Source organism: Spinacia oleracea, chromosome 3, assembly GCF_020520425.1.
Source record: "Spinacia oleracea cultivar Varoflay chromosome 3, BTI_SOV_V1, whole genome shotgun sequence".
Lineage (NCBI taxonomy): Eukaryota > Viridiplantae > Streptophyta > Magnoliopsida > Caryophyllales > Amaranthaceae > Spinacia > Spinacia oleracea.
In genome coordinates, this window is record NC_079489.1 from 73,781,446 (window position 1) to 73,798,866 (window position 17,421).

Consider the following 17,421-nt stretch of genomic DNA (forward strand, 5'->3'; position numbering starts at 1 on the left):
TTGTTTTTGGAAAATAATGCCTAAAATCCATCAGGCCCAGGTGCACGGAGGTTGCCCATTTGCTTAACTACGGTATCCACATCCGTTTTGTTGTAAGGCAGTGACAAATAGTTCCAGTCACGTTGATGTAATTCGGGGAACACGTCTTGTGGGACGTTGTAAATGCCATCTTCAGTAAAGAGCTTGGCAAAGTAATTCACAATTTGAGTTTTAACTGCTTCATGCTCGTGAATCCACTCCCTTTTCTCATCTTTGATCGCCACTATTTTGTTCTTCCATCTAAGTACTATGGTACTTAAATGGAAGAATTTAGTATCACGATCTCCGTGTTTTAGCCAGTCCATACGAGATTTTAGGTACCATAGTAGTTCCTCTCTGTCAAGAACTTCATCTAATTCCCGTCGAAGTTTGGCTTCTAACTTGAGTAATCCTCTATCTTATCGAGATGATATAGTTGTTGTACCCCATCCAGTCGGGCTATAAGTAGCCTTTTTTGGCAAAAAATATTAAACTCCGTGATTCCAATTATGTAGCTCTGTAGCAAGTGAGGACAGTGCTGGTACCAAGGCTTCCTCGTTTCCATTTTTCTCCAATAAAATCTTTGAAGTTTTTGTCAGTTAGCCAAGAGGCTTGAAAACTAAATGGTTTGTTGATAGAGTAAGAGGCGCAAAGCCAATTGTAAGATGAAAATTGGGCAATGTTAAGATTGCAATGCTGCGAGGTGTTTCACTTTGGCTTTGTCGAATCGAAGCCCCCATTCTCTATTGCATAATTCTCTATCGAGTCTCCCACTCCATCGTGTCTCTGGTGTTAAGCCCAAGTGTGGCTAGCACCTACAAATTAAATCTCCACCAGATTTATCTCGTCAATCCATTTGTTAAATATGGCCGACCGACGTGTTGTCTCATGGCATGAACTATTCCGTTCGGACGGGAACCTTGTATCATTAAAGTCACATGTCAAAAGCCAAGGTTTATTATGGGTGGAGGCAAATTCCTTTAATTAATCCCATAACTCTTTCAGTTTGGTTGGGTACGGGCTTGCATAGATCGCGGTGAAATACCAAGGAATGGCTCCAACACGTTTGATGTCCATCGTTATATATTGACCATTCTTGATTATTGGTTTGAGAGTGACAATTTCAAGACGCCAATAAATCCATATGCCACCACTAAACCCCATAGCAACCACTCGAGTGTGTCCCATATATCCAATTATTGAAGAAACCTTCACTGCTTGACTTCCACCCATGTGGGTTTTAACCAAGGAGAGAACATGGGGGCGATGGGTTCTAACAATTTCTTTTAGTGCCGAGATAAAGGTTGGACTTCCCGCTCCTTGGACATTGCAGACCATGCACGAGATGGGTAACGTATCCGGAGCTATATTTGGTGTTCTTCCATAGAAACAGGTATTGAAGAGAGGGTAGATGGATTTGCTTGGTTGATCATTCGTAGCATTCACTGGACTTCATTGGGGATTTGCATGGTAACTACCAATTCCTCTAGTGTCGAGATTGGAGGAAGATACGAGTCGAATCTCACCTCTAGTATGTGGGTCAGGGGGTTCGCCAATACAAAGTATGGAGTCTCCATGGGATGACTCGCGGACACTGTCTTTTATGGGGGGATTCTTATTGTGAGTGTCTCGAATGGTTGGGGAAATATGGGTGGCTTCGATGTACTGGCTTGGGTTGTCATCATCAGGTTGTGCGAATGGCGAAATAGGCTCGTCGATGGCTTGTGGTGAGCGTTCGATGGCTTGTTGTTGTCCTTCAGAGTCCTGTAACGTAGCTTCTAATCCTAGGAGTGAATTTTCCTTGCCATGATTTCTGCTCAAAATCTTTATGAAGACATGGTCCTTGGGAATATTGGTATTAATATCCTTTAGGATACTAGGAATATCTTGACAATTAAGACTCTTTTTCTCTTGGTAAATACGACTGGTATTTTTTGGATGATTTGTTTTGTGAAATATTGGTGAGGAATTACCTAAATTAAAGGCTAAATTTGTGGACTTGATTTGGGATATATCCCTAAGACCAACTGTATCATAGGTATTATTATCTTCCTGGACTCTTTCCTTGTCGAGGTCTTGATTTCCCTAAATAATGCGCTCAATTACTTCCCTTTCCTTATCTTGATTATCCTCTAGGATGGTAAATCTTTACCCGATCCCCCTTTTATCCAGCTTGAATGTTCAACTCTTTGACTCTGTCTTCCTTGCCTTTGTTAGCTGGGTCTTTGTTCGCCGCCTTGGTCTCCCCCTTAGGGCCACTAGTAGTGGTGGAGCCATTGTTACCTTGTCCTACAACTTGTTTTGGGGATCTCTTTCTGATTGTGTTTTTGACTAACATCCATGGCACAAAGTCCTCGTTTTCCTCTGTTCCGTGTCCCTTCTTCGAACCCTCAATCGTTGTGTTTTCTAGTTGTTGATTGATGTCCATTAAATTTGTGTCCATGGCTTAACATATCGATGGAAAATCATCTTATTATGACCCATTTTTCCACATTTGAAGCAAACCATACAAACTTCTTCGTATTGTACTTTCTAGATTCTTCCTTTGAGCCAAAATGTTGATAAAAGAGGTTTGGATAAGTAAATTTCCACACTACTTCTAGTAAATTGTCCTTGTTTTGCTTGTGATGTAGATTTATCTACTCGAATAACTTCCCTGTCTTGGAGCCAATCTTGTTGAGAAAGTTCATGTCGAAGTATTCTACCGACAAATTTGAGATACAGACCCATGCCGTAAGAACTTTGATGGGAGCTTCGTCCGGTACGAAGTTTAGTATCCATTTTCTAATTATCAAGTAGTTATCATCTAGCATCTAAGGGCCTTGCGTAAGGACGTAGTTGTAATTAGCCAAGTTTGTGAACCTTGCGATGAAGTATTTTCATCCAATGTCAGTAAGAGAAAGTTCTCCCTTGACGCTCCATTTCTTCTTTAAGTGTCGCATAAGACCCATGTACCCAAAATTTCCATCAAACATTTTGATTATTAGGGAGTTTTTCCATGGGTGTCACATCCTCTTTTTTTCCCTTTTTGGTTAGGAGGATGATTGGGCATCTATCATCAGTCATTAGATCTTCTGGTGCTGTATCATCATCAGAAACATCATCATCTTCATCCTCTATTAGAGAAAAGGACTGAGGTGTTGGGTGTTGCAGATGACCCCCTCGAAACATGTCTCGAAAGGAGGGGGGTGGGGGTAGGGATGGCAATGGGTCGGATCTGGATCGGGTCCGACAAGATCCAAACCCAGACCTGCTTTTTAAGAGGTGGATCCAGATCCGACCCAGATCCGTTGGGTCCAAAAAAATCAGATCCAGACCCAGATCCATTGGGTCTAGGGTCGGATCTGGGTCCTAAATGGTTCTAAGCGTATTTGTTTTCCAAAAAAATTTGTCCCTCATTTTTCTTATATTACGTAATTTTTTCGCCCATTTTTTGTATGTAAACGTAACGTTGTTTTAATAAAACCACTAAATATGAAATATTCGTTAATTTTGTTTAGGAAAAAAAATCATAATAGCCTTGTAATACAATAAGTATTTAAAGTTTCTAATACGGAGTATTATTATTTATATGTCACATCAAACAATATTTAAATAATTTAGCATCATAAGAACTGAATAAAGTTTAGCACGTAAATATTGAATCATATTAAAATTTTAATAATATAAAAAAAATTTATATATATGGGTCTGTGGGTCGGATCTGGATCTTTAATTCTTGGAGACCCGCCCCATTGAACAAAGACCCAAATCCGCCCCAGATCCACAGGGTCTAATTTTTTTGGACCCAGACCCTTATAAATGGACCGGGTCTAATCGGATCTGGGTCGGGTCTTGGACCCATTGCTATCCCTAGGTTGGGGTAATGATTTTAACGGCCCATTGTCAGCCTGTCCCTCCTCAGCATACATTCGATTGGCCTCATGTTCTTCCATGGCTACATCTTCCTCGTGAACATCATATCGATTATCATTATGTCCAAAGATCAAATGTGTGATTTTTACGCTTTGGTTTCTTGTTTGATCTTGACAACTGATCGCGTTCCTCGATTGTTTTTTGGTTGCTGGCTTAAGTGTTAATATTGGCATGACTCATGAGTGTTGGTATTTTTTTTTTTTTCCATCGAGAGAGTTTTTTGTGACGACATTGAATGTATATAATTTCTCTAAATCAGTTTCATCAATGTAAATACCGTATCAATTATTATTAGTGGTACTGCATTTCCTCGTAAAAAATTAAAAATTTCATAGTATATCCCCTACTCAGATTTACAAAAGTAAACTGATAACGGGAGTGACCATTTCGTGTCGGCTCATTGAAAAATGACTGGCTTTTTTTTTTGCTTACGAGATGCTAAATTGAAATTTTCACAGAAAGGAACCCATTTGGAAATTTTAATGTTTTCTAACATTTTAGCTGAAATCGGTCAAGAATAGATTAATCCATGATACGAGTTGTGACAAAAATAAGGAAACCGGTAATTAAGAGGACATGGAGTTGTATTTGTTCAACTTATTATCATTTTGAAGCGCGAAAAACTAACACTGCAGACCTGCAGTGCAAGATCCACTGATCCAGTCCATTTGTGTATACTGACTGTCATTTCTCTCTCTCGATCTCCTTGATTCTCTGTTTCTCCAAGGTTAGTTGCCATTTTTTCCTTCTAATTTTGCTGAAATGGAAAAATTCACAACATTTCAATCGATTTTATGTATGTTGTCGATTGAATTTTATTCGATTTGATTATGTGGTTGATCCTTCAATTTGGTGATTCAACGCTTACTACATATTTTGCTAAGTTGATTTCGAAGTTTGATTAGAGAGAAATTCTGTGCTAATTTTGCCAATATCGTGCCAATTGCTGTCTTAGGTTTTCAATTTCATTTTTCTTGATGCATCGAAGCTGTTCTCAAATTGGGGTTTTTGATTTGTAGTTTGGCGATTTTGAATTCAGCATTGTAGGGTGATTAGTATTTGTCCGATGCCAGATTAGCTGAGGACCTAATTAGTTTCTAGTTTGATTTTGTCAGAATTTCGGGGTAATCTCTGTATATAGTTATTAGCTCTGGATTAGTCTATCATCTAAGGGATTTCTAGAGATTTTGGCACCCAATACGAGCTTGAGCTTACTTATTCTGGATAATGAGTGGATATGGTTAAAACTTAAGGGGAGAAGAATATATCATTATTAGGTTTAGTAATTGTGCTTTTATAGTGTGGTGTAAATGTATACGGAGTAGTATATTACGGAGTACTCCGTAGCTACTAAGAGCATTTACTCCTGTTTACCTGCTCTTTGTTTCAGCTAGAGACGGAATTCCCTTGTTACTATTGTTATCATTATTTGGTGATTTGTGGCATGTATTGGTATTTGGTACTATCATTTACTCTTTTTATTATTAGAATTAACTCTTGATGTGTTTTTTTATTTTTTTTATAATGGCCTTCACTCTTGAGCCTTGACGACAAGTTTGGTCATTTCAGAAAACAGGACAATGTCGAATCAGGAAGGGGATGACAATGGAATGATAGAAACAACGGCAGAAGATTATTTAAAACTGGTGAAACAACTGACGGATAGGAATTCTGATGAATGTTATCCCAAGGAAAATGGAGTCTGTGATCTGGATGATTCCAGCTCTGATAGTACTCATGATCAGCTGGTCCAAATGGTTGTCGAGCTCAAGTTTCAAAATGAGTATTTTAAGTCTCAGATCAAGGGCATGCACATGCAAAATTTAGGCATAGAATTAACTGGATCTTCCCAGCAAAATCAAAAACCTGAACCAGAACATGCAGCATCTGACGCTGTAAAAGCATTACAGGAAAAGATAGAGTTGTTGAATAAGGAATTGCAGGAAGAAAAACAGACTCGTAGTGCTGCAGAAGAGGCACTCAAGCACCTGAGAGAATCATATTCAGAGGCTGATGCTAGAGCCCAAGAGTTTTCAGTGAAGCTTGCCGAAGGTCAGTTATTGAGTTTTCCTCACCTTTTTAATGAAACTTATACTCTGCTGTGTGAACTTGGAATTCTCTCTAATACAAAAAAAAAATGACTAGCCGTGGACTTCCTTATACGAGCACATTCTTTATCCTTTGACCTTTAGGTCTGACTGTCTGAGCATAGAAGAAATACTATTTAAGTCTTTTAAGGTGTTTCCGTTTGTAGCTCAACTAAAGATGGAGCAGGAAGTCAAAGAAAGAGATGATAAGTATTCGGAGCTTGATTCCAAGTTTACCAGGCTTCACAAAAGGGCAAAACAGCGCATTCAAGATGTTCAGAAGGTAAATTTTACTGTATCTGTTATATGTACTTATAATAAAGGAATATGTACCATATATTCTCAGTAGAGTACTTAATTTTTTTTCCCTTGATAGCTAAAAAAGGGATTTACTAAAAGGACAAATAAAAGGACGTTGATTAGGATTTCAATCTTGGATGTTCATAATTCCACTGTAATTCATTATGTCGATTACTATTGTACAATAAACATTGTAAAAGTAGAGGACCGAAATTGAGGAAATAGGGAAATTGTTGTCGTTGTTGATTTCACAAGCTTGTACAAACTACAAACAACAACTACAACAACCAATTAAGTAAACACTAACACATGCCAGCTTTGGGGAGGTCTAAATGTGGGCAGCCCTACCCTTGCTAGTCAGAGAACATCGTAGAGGTTTTTAGCAGAAATATGTGAACTTGTACACAAGCAGTTGAACTCAGTAACATTTCTGAGGCGTTCATTTAGAACGTTCTGTCTAAGAGCTGAAATTGGGAAAAGGGACAATGTCCTTATGGGCTTTTATCCTTATAGCATCAAAAAGCTTGGGGAGTGGATCCCTAAGCTCTTTTTTGAACAGGAATGTTGGGTGCAGCTCGGTTAGAGGCAATACCTGCTCAAGAAGCTTATATTATTTTGTTTGTGACTAACTTCAGGAAAAAGATGATTTAGAGGCACAGTTCCGTGATATGAGTGAAAGAGCTGAAAGAGCGTCATCTCAACTTTCAGCACTGCAGCAAGAGCTAGAGCGCACCCGACAACAAGCTAATGAAGCATTAAAAGCGATGGACGGGGAGAGGCAGCAATTAAGAAGTGTGAACAATAAGTAAGTTATATTTTGCGAGCTTGACCTTTGACATTCCCTGAAGAAAAGTTTACTACCAACTTGCTTTTCTTTTCAGGAGAAATGTGAGTGGGTTTTATTGCCTTACTTCTTTTGTAATTCAGTCTTGTGATGCCATTAGTTGTTGCAACTTGCAATAGTTGGGAGATTACCAAAAAATGTAGGATCATATCTTGTCTGCACCATAACTCGTTGTGGGTTCATATGAACCATTATGAACCGTAGAAAAAGTCCTTTCTTTCTTTTTACTCAGGCATCATATTCCCCATTCAGAAACTTCTTAGTTCCTCTGTTTTTTTTATATGTGGAACATGTCCTCTAGTCTTGGCCCTCACTTTAAGGAATATATTAGAGAAGGTAAAAACGGACAAATTAATTAAAGTAACTTAAACACGAGTAGCCCAACCCTTCCCTTTTATCGGTATTTAAGTTATTTTAATTATTTGTTTTCATTTACCTTTTCTAATCTCTTCCTTGAAGTACGTGCCAAAGGGACATGTTGCACTTACAAAACAACGTAGGAAGTATATAGAAGTTTAAAACCTAAGCCTTAATTTTCTGATCCCATGAATGCCTTTCAAGTGCAGTTAATATGGCTGAGAGGTGTAGCTCAAAATAAAATCTCACATAGAAACTTTCTTATGAAAATTTCCTTGTTGTGTCTTCTGGTTTGGTCTAGTTAAAGGTAAGGAAGATTTGACGTCCTCATACCTCAATGTCCCAGTAGGATTTGATGTTGCAGAACATTTTGCCCAAGGAAACAAAATGGGTTATATGAGAAGTGATAGGCTTCATGCCTTCATTGTTTGCTCCCCTTTCTTTGTTTATTGTGATATACTGATATGTGTACTGTATAATAATTTTGTGCGTTTATTTTCTATTTGACAAGCCTCTGTAACATGCAGGCTCCGAGATAACATTGAAGAGCTCCGTCATTCATTGGAACCCAAGGAGCATGCTCTTGAGGCACTGCAACAGTCACTTTTGGAGAAAGAACAGGTAAATAATCTATTGTCTGTAAGTTAGCCTTACTTGTATAGAGATAAGGTTCGTTCAGTAAATCGGTTTATCTCCATGCCATGGTTGAGTTGAAGTCGTTGTTTTGTGTTCAGATTTTAACTTGATCGTCTCCAAACTCTACTTCCTGCAGTCCTCTCGTCAATGCATGATTCCTTTGCTTGCATCTAAACATTATATATTTATGAAGAGAATTAGGCTGATGCCTCCATTTGTTTCATGTCTAAAAATACACTTTAATGGCGAATATTGTAGTCTTTTCCTCTTAACAGAGATTCTGATTGTCAGATGTTATTTTAGGTGAATTTAATAGCCCCCTTTTTTTTTTTAATAACTAACACTTGGTAAGTTAGCCTCACTTTTCCACAGTGTTCTACTGTTCTTTGTTTTTTTTGTCAATAAGGCTGGAGATATTTGAATCATCAACTGATTTGCTTGTTTTATCGTGCTCTTGTAGATGTTGGAAAACATGAAAGGCTTATTACATGCTGCTGAGGAAAAACGGCAAGCTTCTGTAACTGAGATCTCTTCCAAACATCAAAAGGTGAATATAGTATAGAAATTATCAAGTTGACCCCGGACCATATTATTTTAGACTTCCCTTACTACATAACATCCATATTTTAGTGCTACTCAAATATTTGTCTTTGATCTGATTCTATTTAGCGTGTAGAAAGTATGGAAATGCAACTTGCTGAAGCAACGTCTGAGCTTAATAAGGCAGCAGAAACCGTCTCTTCTTTACAGGTAAAATTCTGTTTGATATGTTAAACTGAATCAGCATCTAATTATCAACTGCTGAGGGTCTTTTGGCAAATACAAAAGATTGCGAATACATTAGCCATTCCCTAGAACGATGGGTTTAAATATTTTCCAATACATATTGGATTTCCAGCTTGCTGAACTGATGTTTTATAAGTGGTAAAGGACCAATGGACTGTTTGTTATGGTCGATGTAGAGCCGATGCACAAGGGCTTTAAATTTAACTGGATACAACTGATTCAAGGCCGATACAGGTTTGTAATAGACTGATATATGGCCAACACCCGTGTCAACCGTGACTCATCTTATGACTGGGGTTAAAAAATCGAAAGGGTGGACTACCGCCTCCCCCCAACTATTAACCGAATTCAGTTAATCAGCAATATCCTATATTGGTGTTTATGAAAATATGATGCATAGAAGCATAGTACATAAAGCTTGGCCTCTGGCTTCACATAATAAAATACTTCCTATCAAGTATCCCAACCTTCCCCATATGGATTTAAATTTTTTCTCCTTCCTGCCCTAGTCGAGTTCCAGTTATCAAATCTTGGCATCAGTGAACAATTTCGGCTTGCCATATGATGCTTCGAAACTATCAACTCTGGAGAATTATACCCTCTCTGAAGTGTCTTGCAATTTACTTTCCAGGTAGTAGTTGCTGAAAAGGAATCAAGAATAGCTGAAATGGATGCTGCTACTTCTGGCGAAGCAGCTAGACTAAAAGCTGTCATTGAGTCTGTTAAAGGAGAACTTGTTCAGAAAAAGCACGAGCATGTATGTGTTTTCTTTTGAATTTCATGATCTTCACCATCTACTGTTTTTGGTAATTTGGTACGTGGATAGAAAATGAAGAGGCTTCTGCACTCTGTTTAGGGAATTTTATTTGTGTTTAGTCTATTAGTAGGGACTATATCTTGGTTTGAGATAACATGTGATTGACAGCACACTGATCATGTTCAGGAACTCCACTAGTTTCTCCTCCTCTTCGATCGTCTTGCATTGTAAATTGTAGGCATGCTCTCCTTCGGCGCTGAGTACATATTTGTCTTGCTTTCTTGTTGTTACTCATGCATCTCTCTTTGGTAAATTTGGTTTGCGTCATGATACCTTTTACCACTCTTCTAAAAAACCCACCTAAATAAAGAATATAACTGATATGTTGTTGGCCTTGTTGCCATAATGTTCAAGACTTTGCTGGACCTAGTGATGCCAAATCTATTGAATTTTTTTTCAGCATCTTTGAATTTTATTCTGCTTGTTGTGTTTTCTCCACTCTTCATGTTGGTTTTAATTGTTGTATTGTTTTTAGGCCATGCACTAAATGTGCTTTCTTAGAGAACTTCACCGTAGTTTGTGTAAGATATTGCATTCTCGGATAATGTTTTTTAAGAGATTTCTTAAATTTCCCATATTTTCCTTTGATTCCTGCACATTCTCTGAAATTCTTCGATGCTGCCCTCCTATTTTGTTGTCATTATGATTCAGGAGAAAGAGAAAGAGAGCTGGGAAGCAATCTGTGAAGCCCTCAAAGCAAAATTAGAGACGGCTGAGAATAGCCGCGTACGGGCAGAAGTCGGAACTGCTAAAATTAAAAGTACAGATTAATTAATAAGCGTACACTTCATATTATCTGACACCTCCTATTGGAATCTTTTAAAGAAAGCTTGAGTTCCTGATCACCCATGTTTTTCTCTATTTGAAGGTCAGCTTGAATCACAGTTGTCTGGACAAGCTCAGTTGCTCAATGATAGAGATTCAGAACTGGCAGCCTCCAGGGAACAGGTATCAATACTGCCATTTACATGCAATAGCGAGGCCGTCATATACTCAAAAGATATTGCACACCTTGTCACTCTTTCAACTTTTGAGTTTAAGAGAACCTTACATTCAAGTGACGAATCTTGTGGATGTGGGCAAATTTTGTTCCTTTGTTTTGTATATTTTAGCTATGATTCAGGATTCGTAAGATTGGATGTGGTCCTTTTGTACTTTTCATTTTACAGTGAAGACATTTGTTTAAAAATACTTGTATATATCTCTTATTCCTCTGAGTTTTGAACTGAAGTTGTGATGCGTAGGTTGTGGACTACAATAATTCTTTTGTACTGTTCTCATGGGGGCATGGTTACTTGTTGAAGTTTCTTGTCTTCAAGTGCATGTAGAAGCAAATCTCCCCCCCCCCCCCCCCCCCCCCCCCCCCCCAAATCAACAAATTTACATTTGATTTTGAAGGTTTTACGTCCTATTGAACAACACTACAGTAGTACAGTTTGTAGTATGCCGTTATCACCTGCTCCATATTTTTGCTCATCCTCATTTGCTCATGATCTACGCGTGTAGTTTTCCCTCTTTGAATAATGCCACGGTAATTTTATGTTGTAAAGCTGCATGTGTAATCGGTTGAACTTTGTTATAATCTCGTTCTTATCATGTTTTTGTAGATCAGTCGACTAGAAGCTGAATTTTCTTCCTATAAGCTTCGTGCTCACTCCCTTCTTCAGAAGAAGGACGCAGAGCTAGCAGCAGCCAAGGACAATGAGCAAATCCAAGCTCTAGAGGAAGCACTAAAAGTACACAATCTAATCAAATTTCCATTTACTTTGTTGTTCTCTTCGTTTAATCCCTTGCATTCCTTGCCTTCAAGCTTGCTATGAACATTTGGTGGTACAGTTTGATTGCTGTGTAACTACAATTAGGGGCATTGACTTGTTAATTGATTATCATGAATATTATTCGATAACCTGCGGGGTCCTTTTCCCTTCAGGAAGCTGAGAACGAAATATCATTGGTCTCCACAGAAAGGGATAAGGTTGTCATTGAGCTTCAAGCTGCTTTGGCCAACCATGACAAGGAACTTTCAGCAAGGTATTCTTTTCTGCTGATGTTGTTATTGTGGCCGTCATATTGTGATAATGGTCTCTTTACGGAAAATTTCCATTTTTGAAATAATACTTGCCTTGTTATGTTACCTCATATTGATTGTGATGCCTAGCCGGTCTTCATTTCAAATGCTGAAAATTTACCTATAGAAGTACTGAATCAATGCAAGGATATGCTCTTTGGCAATTCTTCTACTAAAACTAACATAGAGAGTAAATTCTATTTAAACAACTAGAGGAGGAGAAGGAAGATATATTGTCCAGTTAAATGTATCAGCTATCTTTCATTGACTGTGCATGGTGAGCAAAGACTTAGATGGCTGTAGCCAGGTATTCAATATTTAGTATTGATTACCAACTTATTTTTCTTCTTGAAACTGGTGATAAACATGCCAGTGGTCCCAGGAGTCAAGGACCATAAAGTTTTCACTGGTTTAAACAATGGACCGTAAAGTTTTCACTTTTTAACTAAACTCCTCTTTGTTCTTCCCCTTAAATGGCTATGCTTTATTTATTAGAGGTTAACAAACTTAAACCCCAAGTAGAAGCTGGTATAGTCATGAGAATAAAATACGAATAATTACTCTAGTACATTTTTAGACTATTCGTGTGTCTGTATTTCAGAGATGTTGCTCTTAGGAATGCTGATCAGCAGGTAAGGAATCTAGAAACAAAGGTTGATTCTCAGACTGTACAACACCAGTTAGAGAAAGGTGCCTGGGAAACAAGCCTGCGGAATTTGGAAGAAACATGGAGAGGTAAGCTAGTTAATTATTTGGTCACTGAACTCCTTAAGATGCCAACTAAGACTACGTTTAAATGATAATTATAGGGAAGTATGAAGCTGCAAAAGCGGAAATTGAGGCATCCATTGCACCAGATTTGCAGAAAGAAATGGAAGAGATAAAGTGCAAATATAGTAAACTGAAAGTACATTTTGTTGCTGCTCGTCTTGAAATTTAATGATAGACTGTGTACTTCACTGGCTAATTGGACTCCCTTCTTGCAGGAAGAGCATGATTCATTCCGTGACCTTGCTGATAGGATGCTTGAGGATAAAGACAAAGAGATTTTAAGGCTTTTGAATGACTACAAATTACTTCAACGATCTTTAGAACTCAAAGTATGTTTCCGACATTCCGTTAAAGCTTGCCCCCAGTTTTCATTTGAGCTTGTATTTCAATGGCAGCCCTAGTCCCTGACACATCATTCTAGTCGATTCTAATTCATTCAAATTGATTTTCATGGAATTGGTTACTCTTTTCAGGGAGGAGATGATGCTCACAGCAAAGGTACATAAACATATATTTTCTTGTGGATTGATGTTTTTATGGTGACAGCTTATCCTTCCTATATTCTTTTTTTTTCGAGGGGTTATCCTCCGTATATTCTAAAATGGAGTTCAACCACGCTTTTTGGTTTGTGAAACATGTCCACCAGCCTCACAGAAACAAGATAGCTCAAACACTTCCTCTGCAGAGCAACAGATTCTGGTATTTTATTTTTGCATATTCCTTTCTTTTCAGCTATGAAAAAATTATATTTTCTGCCTTAGGAGAAAATAATCAGTTCATCCTAAGTTCTGCATAATGATACATGCTAGTGCAACTGTTTAGGTGCAAACTGATACTCCGTATGATTCTGCTCGGTCAAACGAACTTCACAATATCTGGGTGTTAATTTAGTGTCGAAAGAACCTAAACAATACAATTTGATCAAACGGGTCAAACAATAAACCAAACTAGAAACACTAGTGTGGATGAATAAGCATTTCACCTACTCTCATAAGTTTTATCATAAAACTCAAAACTCTATCACATTTTATATATAATAACAACCTAATGCCCTTTATATAGGCAATATAAATTATGACAAAGAATCTTAGTTTAAGTAAAAAACAAACTACTAAGAGTCTTAGTAAAACATTAAAAGATATAACTTATCTTAATTCAAGTTTCTGCCACTGGACTTTTCAAACTCGAATAATGATGTTGACTTTGAGTCTTGACCATAGCAACTCAAATCCACATCACATACAATCATACACTAGGTTGCACGGAAACGTGAAACGGAAACGGATACGGGGAAACCGAGAAACGGGGAAACGGCAATTTCCAAAATTGTAAGAAACGGGAAAACGGCAATTTAAAGAATTACTAATAAAAATGCATAAATTAAAGGAATTTCAGTTGGGCATTTTATCGAACACTTGGAGTGCAAGCCCATAACACCTACAATTCAAGCCTTTGATAATTAAACCATTGACACAAATCTTAATATTAGCTACTGTCCAAGTGTCCATACACTTATAAAACAATATCAAATAATCAAATATCCAAACGGTGTAAACTTAAACTGACTCAAATTAACCCATTTAGTGATTCATTTCGTATACAATTAATTAGTGACACAATTTCGTATAATTTGATCTATTGAGCACAATTGTGCATCAAATCAACCCATTTTTCATATAAATGAATCTCATTTTTGTATAAATTAAACTCATTTCATATAAATTAAGGGGTGTTTAGATAATTAGGTATTTAACTACTTAATTCATACAGTACAATACTACAATATTAACAAATCGGACAGAAAATCCTACGACCTTACCTCGACGTCGGCACCGACGACCACTATCTACGGTGAAGAGTGAAACCAAAGGGAGGATCACTGTACCGGAGGAAGAAGGAATGGCAGAGATATTGAGAGAATCAGAGAACCTAGGTTATAATAAATGCTAAGATTGGGAATTTGGGGATTTTAAGAAGGAAACGTCTGTTATTTCCAAATAAAGCGTTTCCCCAGCATTTGTTTTGAATTCATTAGTGCGAAACGTTTTGAAGAAAAAAGAAACGTTTCTACCGCGTTTCGAAACGCGTTTCTCCGTTTCCACGTTTCGAAACGTTTTGGAAACGCCCAGCTGCCAAAAAACCACGTTTCCGTGCATCATAGATCATACATGTGCATGTTTTTGTTAGTGTTTTTCTATTGTTGTCATCTGCGAATTGCCTAATTGTTTCTTCTTCAACTTGGTTCTTTGAGTGTTATTTTGTTTGGTAAACATTATTGGATGGAATTAGGAAAGTGCTTTTGAGATAATTTCAATGTATGCTTGTTCCTATTTTTACAGTATGCAGGCCGCAGCTACATTAAATTAATTTTTTTGGTTTGATTGTGTAGAATGGATAGGAAACTTATGTACTAATTATCTGTTTTCTCTCTCAAGATGTTGGCTAGGCAGCAAGCCCAGAGAGAAGAGGAGTTGTCTCAGTCACAGCGGCACATACTAGCACTTCAAGTGGGTACAGTTCCATCGTGAACAAATTGAGTTTAGTGTAACACATGTTCTGATTCTCTTTCTTCATACTCAGGAGGAAATTGAGGAGCTTGAGCGTGAAAACCGGCTCCACAACCAACAGGTGTGTGCCCTTAGCTGCAACTCTCTAATATGTGACCAGTTTGACTGCTTTAGTAACTTTTTTCCTTGCCTATTTCATGGTTCAAATGAAGAGATCTTTATTGATGGATAGATTTTGATCTAAAGCCCTCTTTCTGGAGTTCTTAAATTGGGCATGGATCATAGAGTGATAAGTTACATGGTTAATACTATAATTTTCTAAATATAGTTACATGGTCAATACTTAACTCTAATTCACAAGTATCCAGAGTTCACGATACTAAAGTGTCCATACTCATTTGGAGTTCCAAGTATCGGACATGGATATCCGCGCTGAAATGAGGAGTCAGAGGCCTCAGAGCATCAGTCTGAAATGAGTACTAATATCCACCTTAGAAGTCAGGACTTGTATTTTCCTTTGTTTTATGTGTATATGTATAAGACAGTATGGATTTTATGCCTTTGGTCAAACTGAAGTGCTGTAGTGATCACACTCGTCTATAACGGCAAGTCTTTGACTTGACTACTCCAGAAGAGTCCGGGTCTCATAGTTCTTTAATGAAAGGTTTAAGTGTAGAATATTCATTAAATTCCTCTGGGAAGTAGTTTCTAGAGAAGTTACTTTCAAACTAAGAGAATTATTTTGTGTAAAATATAAGTGGTTGACGATCGTTTTGAAGACCACAAAGGCAAAAACAAATCAGTTAAAAAGTGCAAGTGGGTCTCAGTACCACCACATTTTATTTTCTTTCTAAAGTGGAAGGTCAGCTGTTCGAGTGGTGATGACGTCATATGTATCTACAATATGACCTTTTAATCCATTAATTAAGAATGTTCTTTCAACCTGGTTTAAAGAGCGGGTATTAGCTCTGATGATATTCCAGGCCATTGCTTTTCTGTCAAAGTCTGAAGCCCTAGTTACTTGTGCTTGCAGGTTGACATGTTGAAGGAGGAACTCCGGAGCATGGATAGAGCGCGGAAGAGGGAAGGGGTGGATATGACGTACCTTAAAAATGTTGTCTTGAAGCTTCTTGAAACTGGTACCTGCATAAGATTTAGTTATATATTAAAACATCTAGGGGTCTACTTAAACAACAATTACTAACTTATTAAACAAAAAATCCTTTGCAATTATGGAATATCCAAATATTTTTGTGTCACGTATTAACTTTGTTACATTTCTCTTGCATAGGTGAGGTGGAGGCTTTACTCCCAGTAATTGCAATGCTTCTGCAATTCAGTCCTGATGAGGTGATGTTATCTAATTACCTAAATAAGTTATACATAGAAGTACTAAACTTCCTAAATGAACTCCTTAGAAGGTGAAAATAACCTTTCCTGCTTCTTTAATGTTAGAATCCATTTGTCCTAACATCTCCATGTGGTCTGGACCTTCCCCATACCTTGCGCTAAACAGTGGGATCCTTGTGGACTGGATACGACCTATATGCATGCATCATGCATGTTATAAGATGAAACTTACAACAGATTATTAAATTGAACTTCACTTGTTTGAGCTTGCAGTGTTCATAGCCCCCTCTTCCCTTCACCCCTCTAACTTTACCCTCTTGCAATTAATTTATTTCTTGTTGAAGTCTTTCTCATTGTTGATGTCTTCTTCATAACTAGGGTTTGGTTTTCTTTAGATGTACATCTCAATTGTCTGCATTTATACAGACACAGAACGAAAAGTTAGGATTATTTACTACTAAGGATGTAGAACTGTAGAATTCCTTCTTGACTTGCTTATGTTCTGATCACTGAACCATCCTTTTATCTCGCATGTAGACCCAGAAGTGTCAACAAGTCTATCGCAGTTATGCAGAAGCATCACCTAGCACAGCAAATGATGTACCAAGCCGCTCGCTTTTCTCAAGATTCTCATTTGTCTAACTGTAGCTGACTCCAATCTAAAGAGGCTTCTGGCTGTTGTGAATGTTACTTGCAAAAAATCGATAAAGTGGGGAATCGAGCTGCAAATTTTGTATTAATTGATTTATTATGTACATCGTCTTTCTGTAACACTCATCCTTTTTGCCATATTGATTTTTTTTTTTTTGGCAATTACCATATTGAAAATTACTGTAAAAAGAACAAAAACTGATTGGTATCATCATTAGAAAGAAAGCTTTTACTCGTACTTCCAATTTATTCACACCCCTTCAAGTGCAGGCTATGCGGATTTGTAACTTTTGAATATTTGTCATAAAAAGAAG

General features: G+C 37.6%; 1 protein-coding gene across 2 annotated transcripts; it reads left to right on the plus strand.

Moving 5' to 3' along the window:
• The first annotated feature begins 4,306 nt into the window (after nt 1-4,306).
• Nucleotides 4,307-17,345, plus strand: LOC110788368 (protein GRIP). 2 transcript variants are annotated; one of them, NM_001426392.1, is made up of 22 exons: nt 4,307-4,660; nt 5,503-5,985; nt 6,188-6,303; nt 6,956-7,125; nt 8,049-8,142; nt 8,618-8,704; nt 8,827-8,907; nt 9,575-9,700; nt 10,412-10,520; nt 10,629-10,708; nt 11,368-11,496; nt 11,691-11,791; nt 12,430-12,563; nt 12,638-12,735; nt 12,815-12,928; nt 13,073-13,097; nt 13,246-13,298; nt 15,035-15,106; nt 15,180-15,227; nt 16,140-16,245; nt 16,398-16,456; nt 16,994-17,345. In NM_001426392.1, the coding sequence occupies exons 2-22, from the start codon at nt 5,514-5,516 to the stop codon at nt 17,096-17,098; spliced, it is 2,379 nt and encodes a 792-aa protein (NP_001413321.1). In that variant the 5' UTR covers nt 4,307-4,660; nt 5,503-5,513; the 3' UTR covers nt 17,099-17,345. The 2 variants fall into 2 exon arrangements, 1 of the variants encoding a protein (NP_001413321.1); XR_008930630.1 differs by lacking the exons at nt 15,180-15,227; nt 16,140-16,245; nt 16,398-16,456; nt 16,994-17,345 and having other exon boundaries at nt 4,319-4,660; nt 13,177-13,298.
• Nucleotides 17,346-17,421: the final 76 nt, after the last annotated feature.

Coding starts and splice junctions, on each gene's coding strand:
- LOC110788368 (NM_001426392.1), top strand. CDS start 5,514: ATGTCGAATCAGGAAGGGGATGACAATGGAATGATAGAAACAACGGCA. Junction 12,564..12,637: donor TTTGGAAGAAACATGGAGAG/GTAAGCTAGTTA, acceptor TGATAATTATAG/GGAAGTATGAAGCTGCAAAA. Junction 15,228..16,139: donor ACCGGCTCCACAACCAACAG/GTGTGTGCCCTT, acceptor TTGTGCTTGCAG/GTTGACATGTTGAAGGAGGA.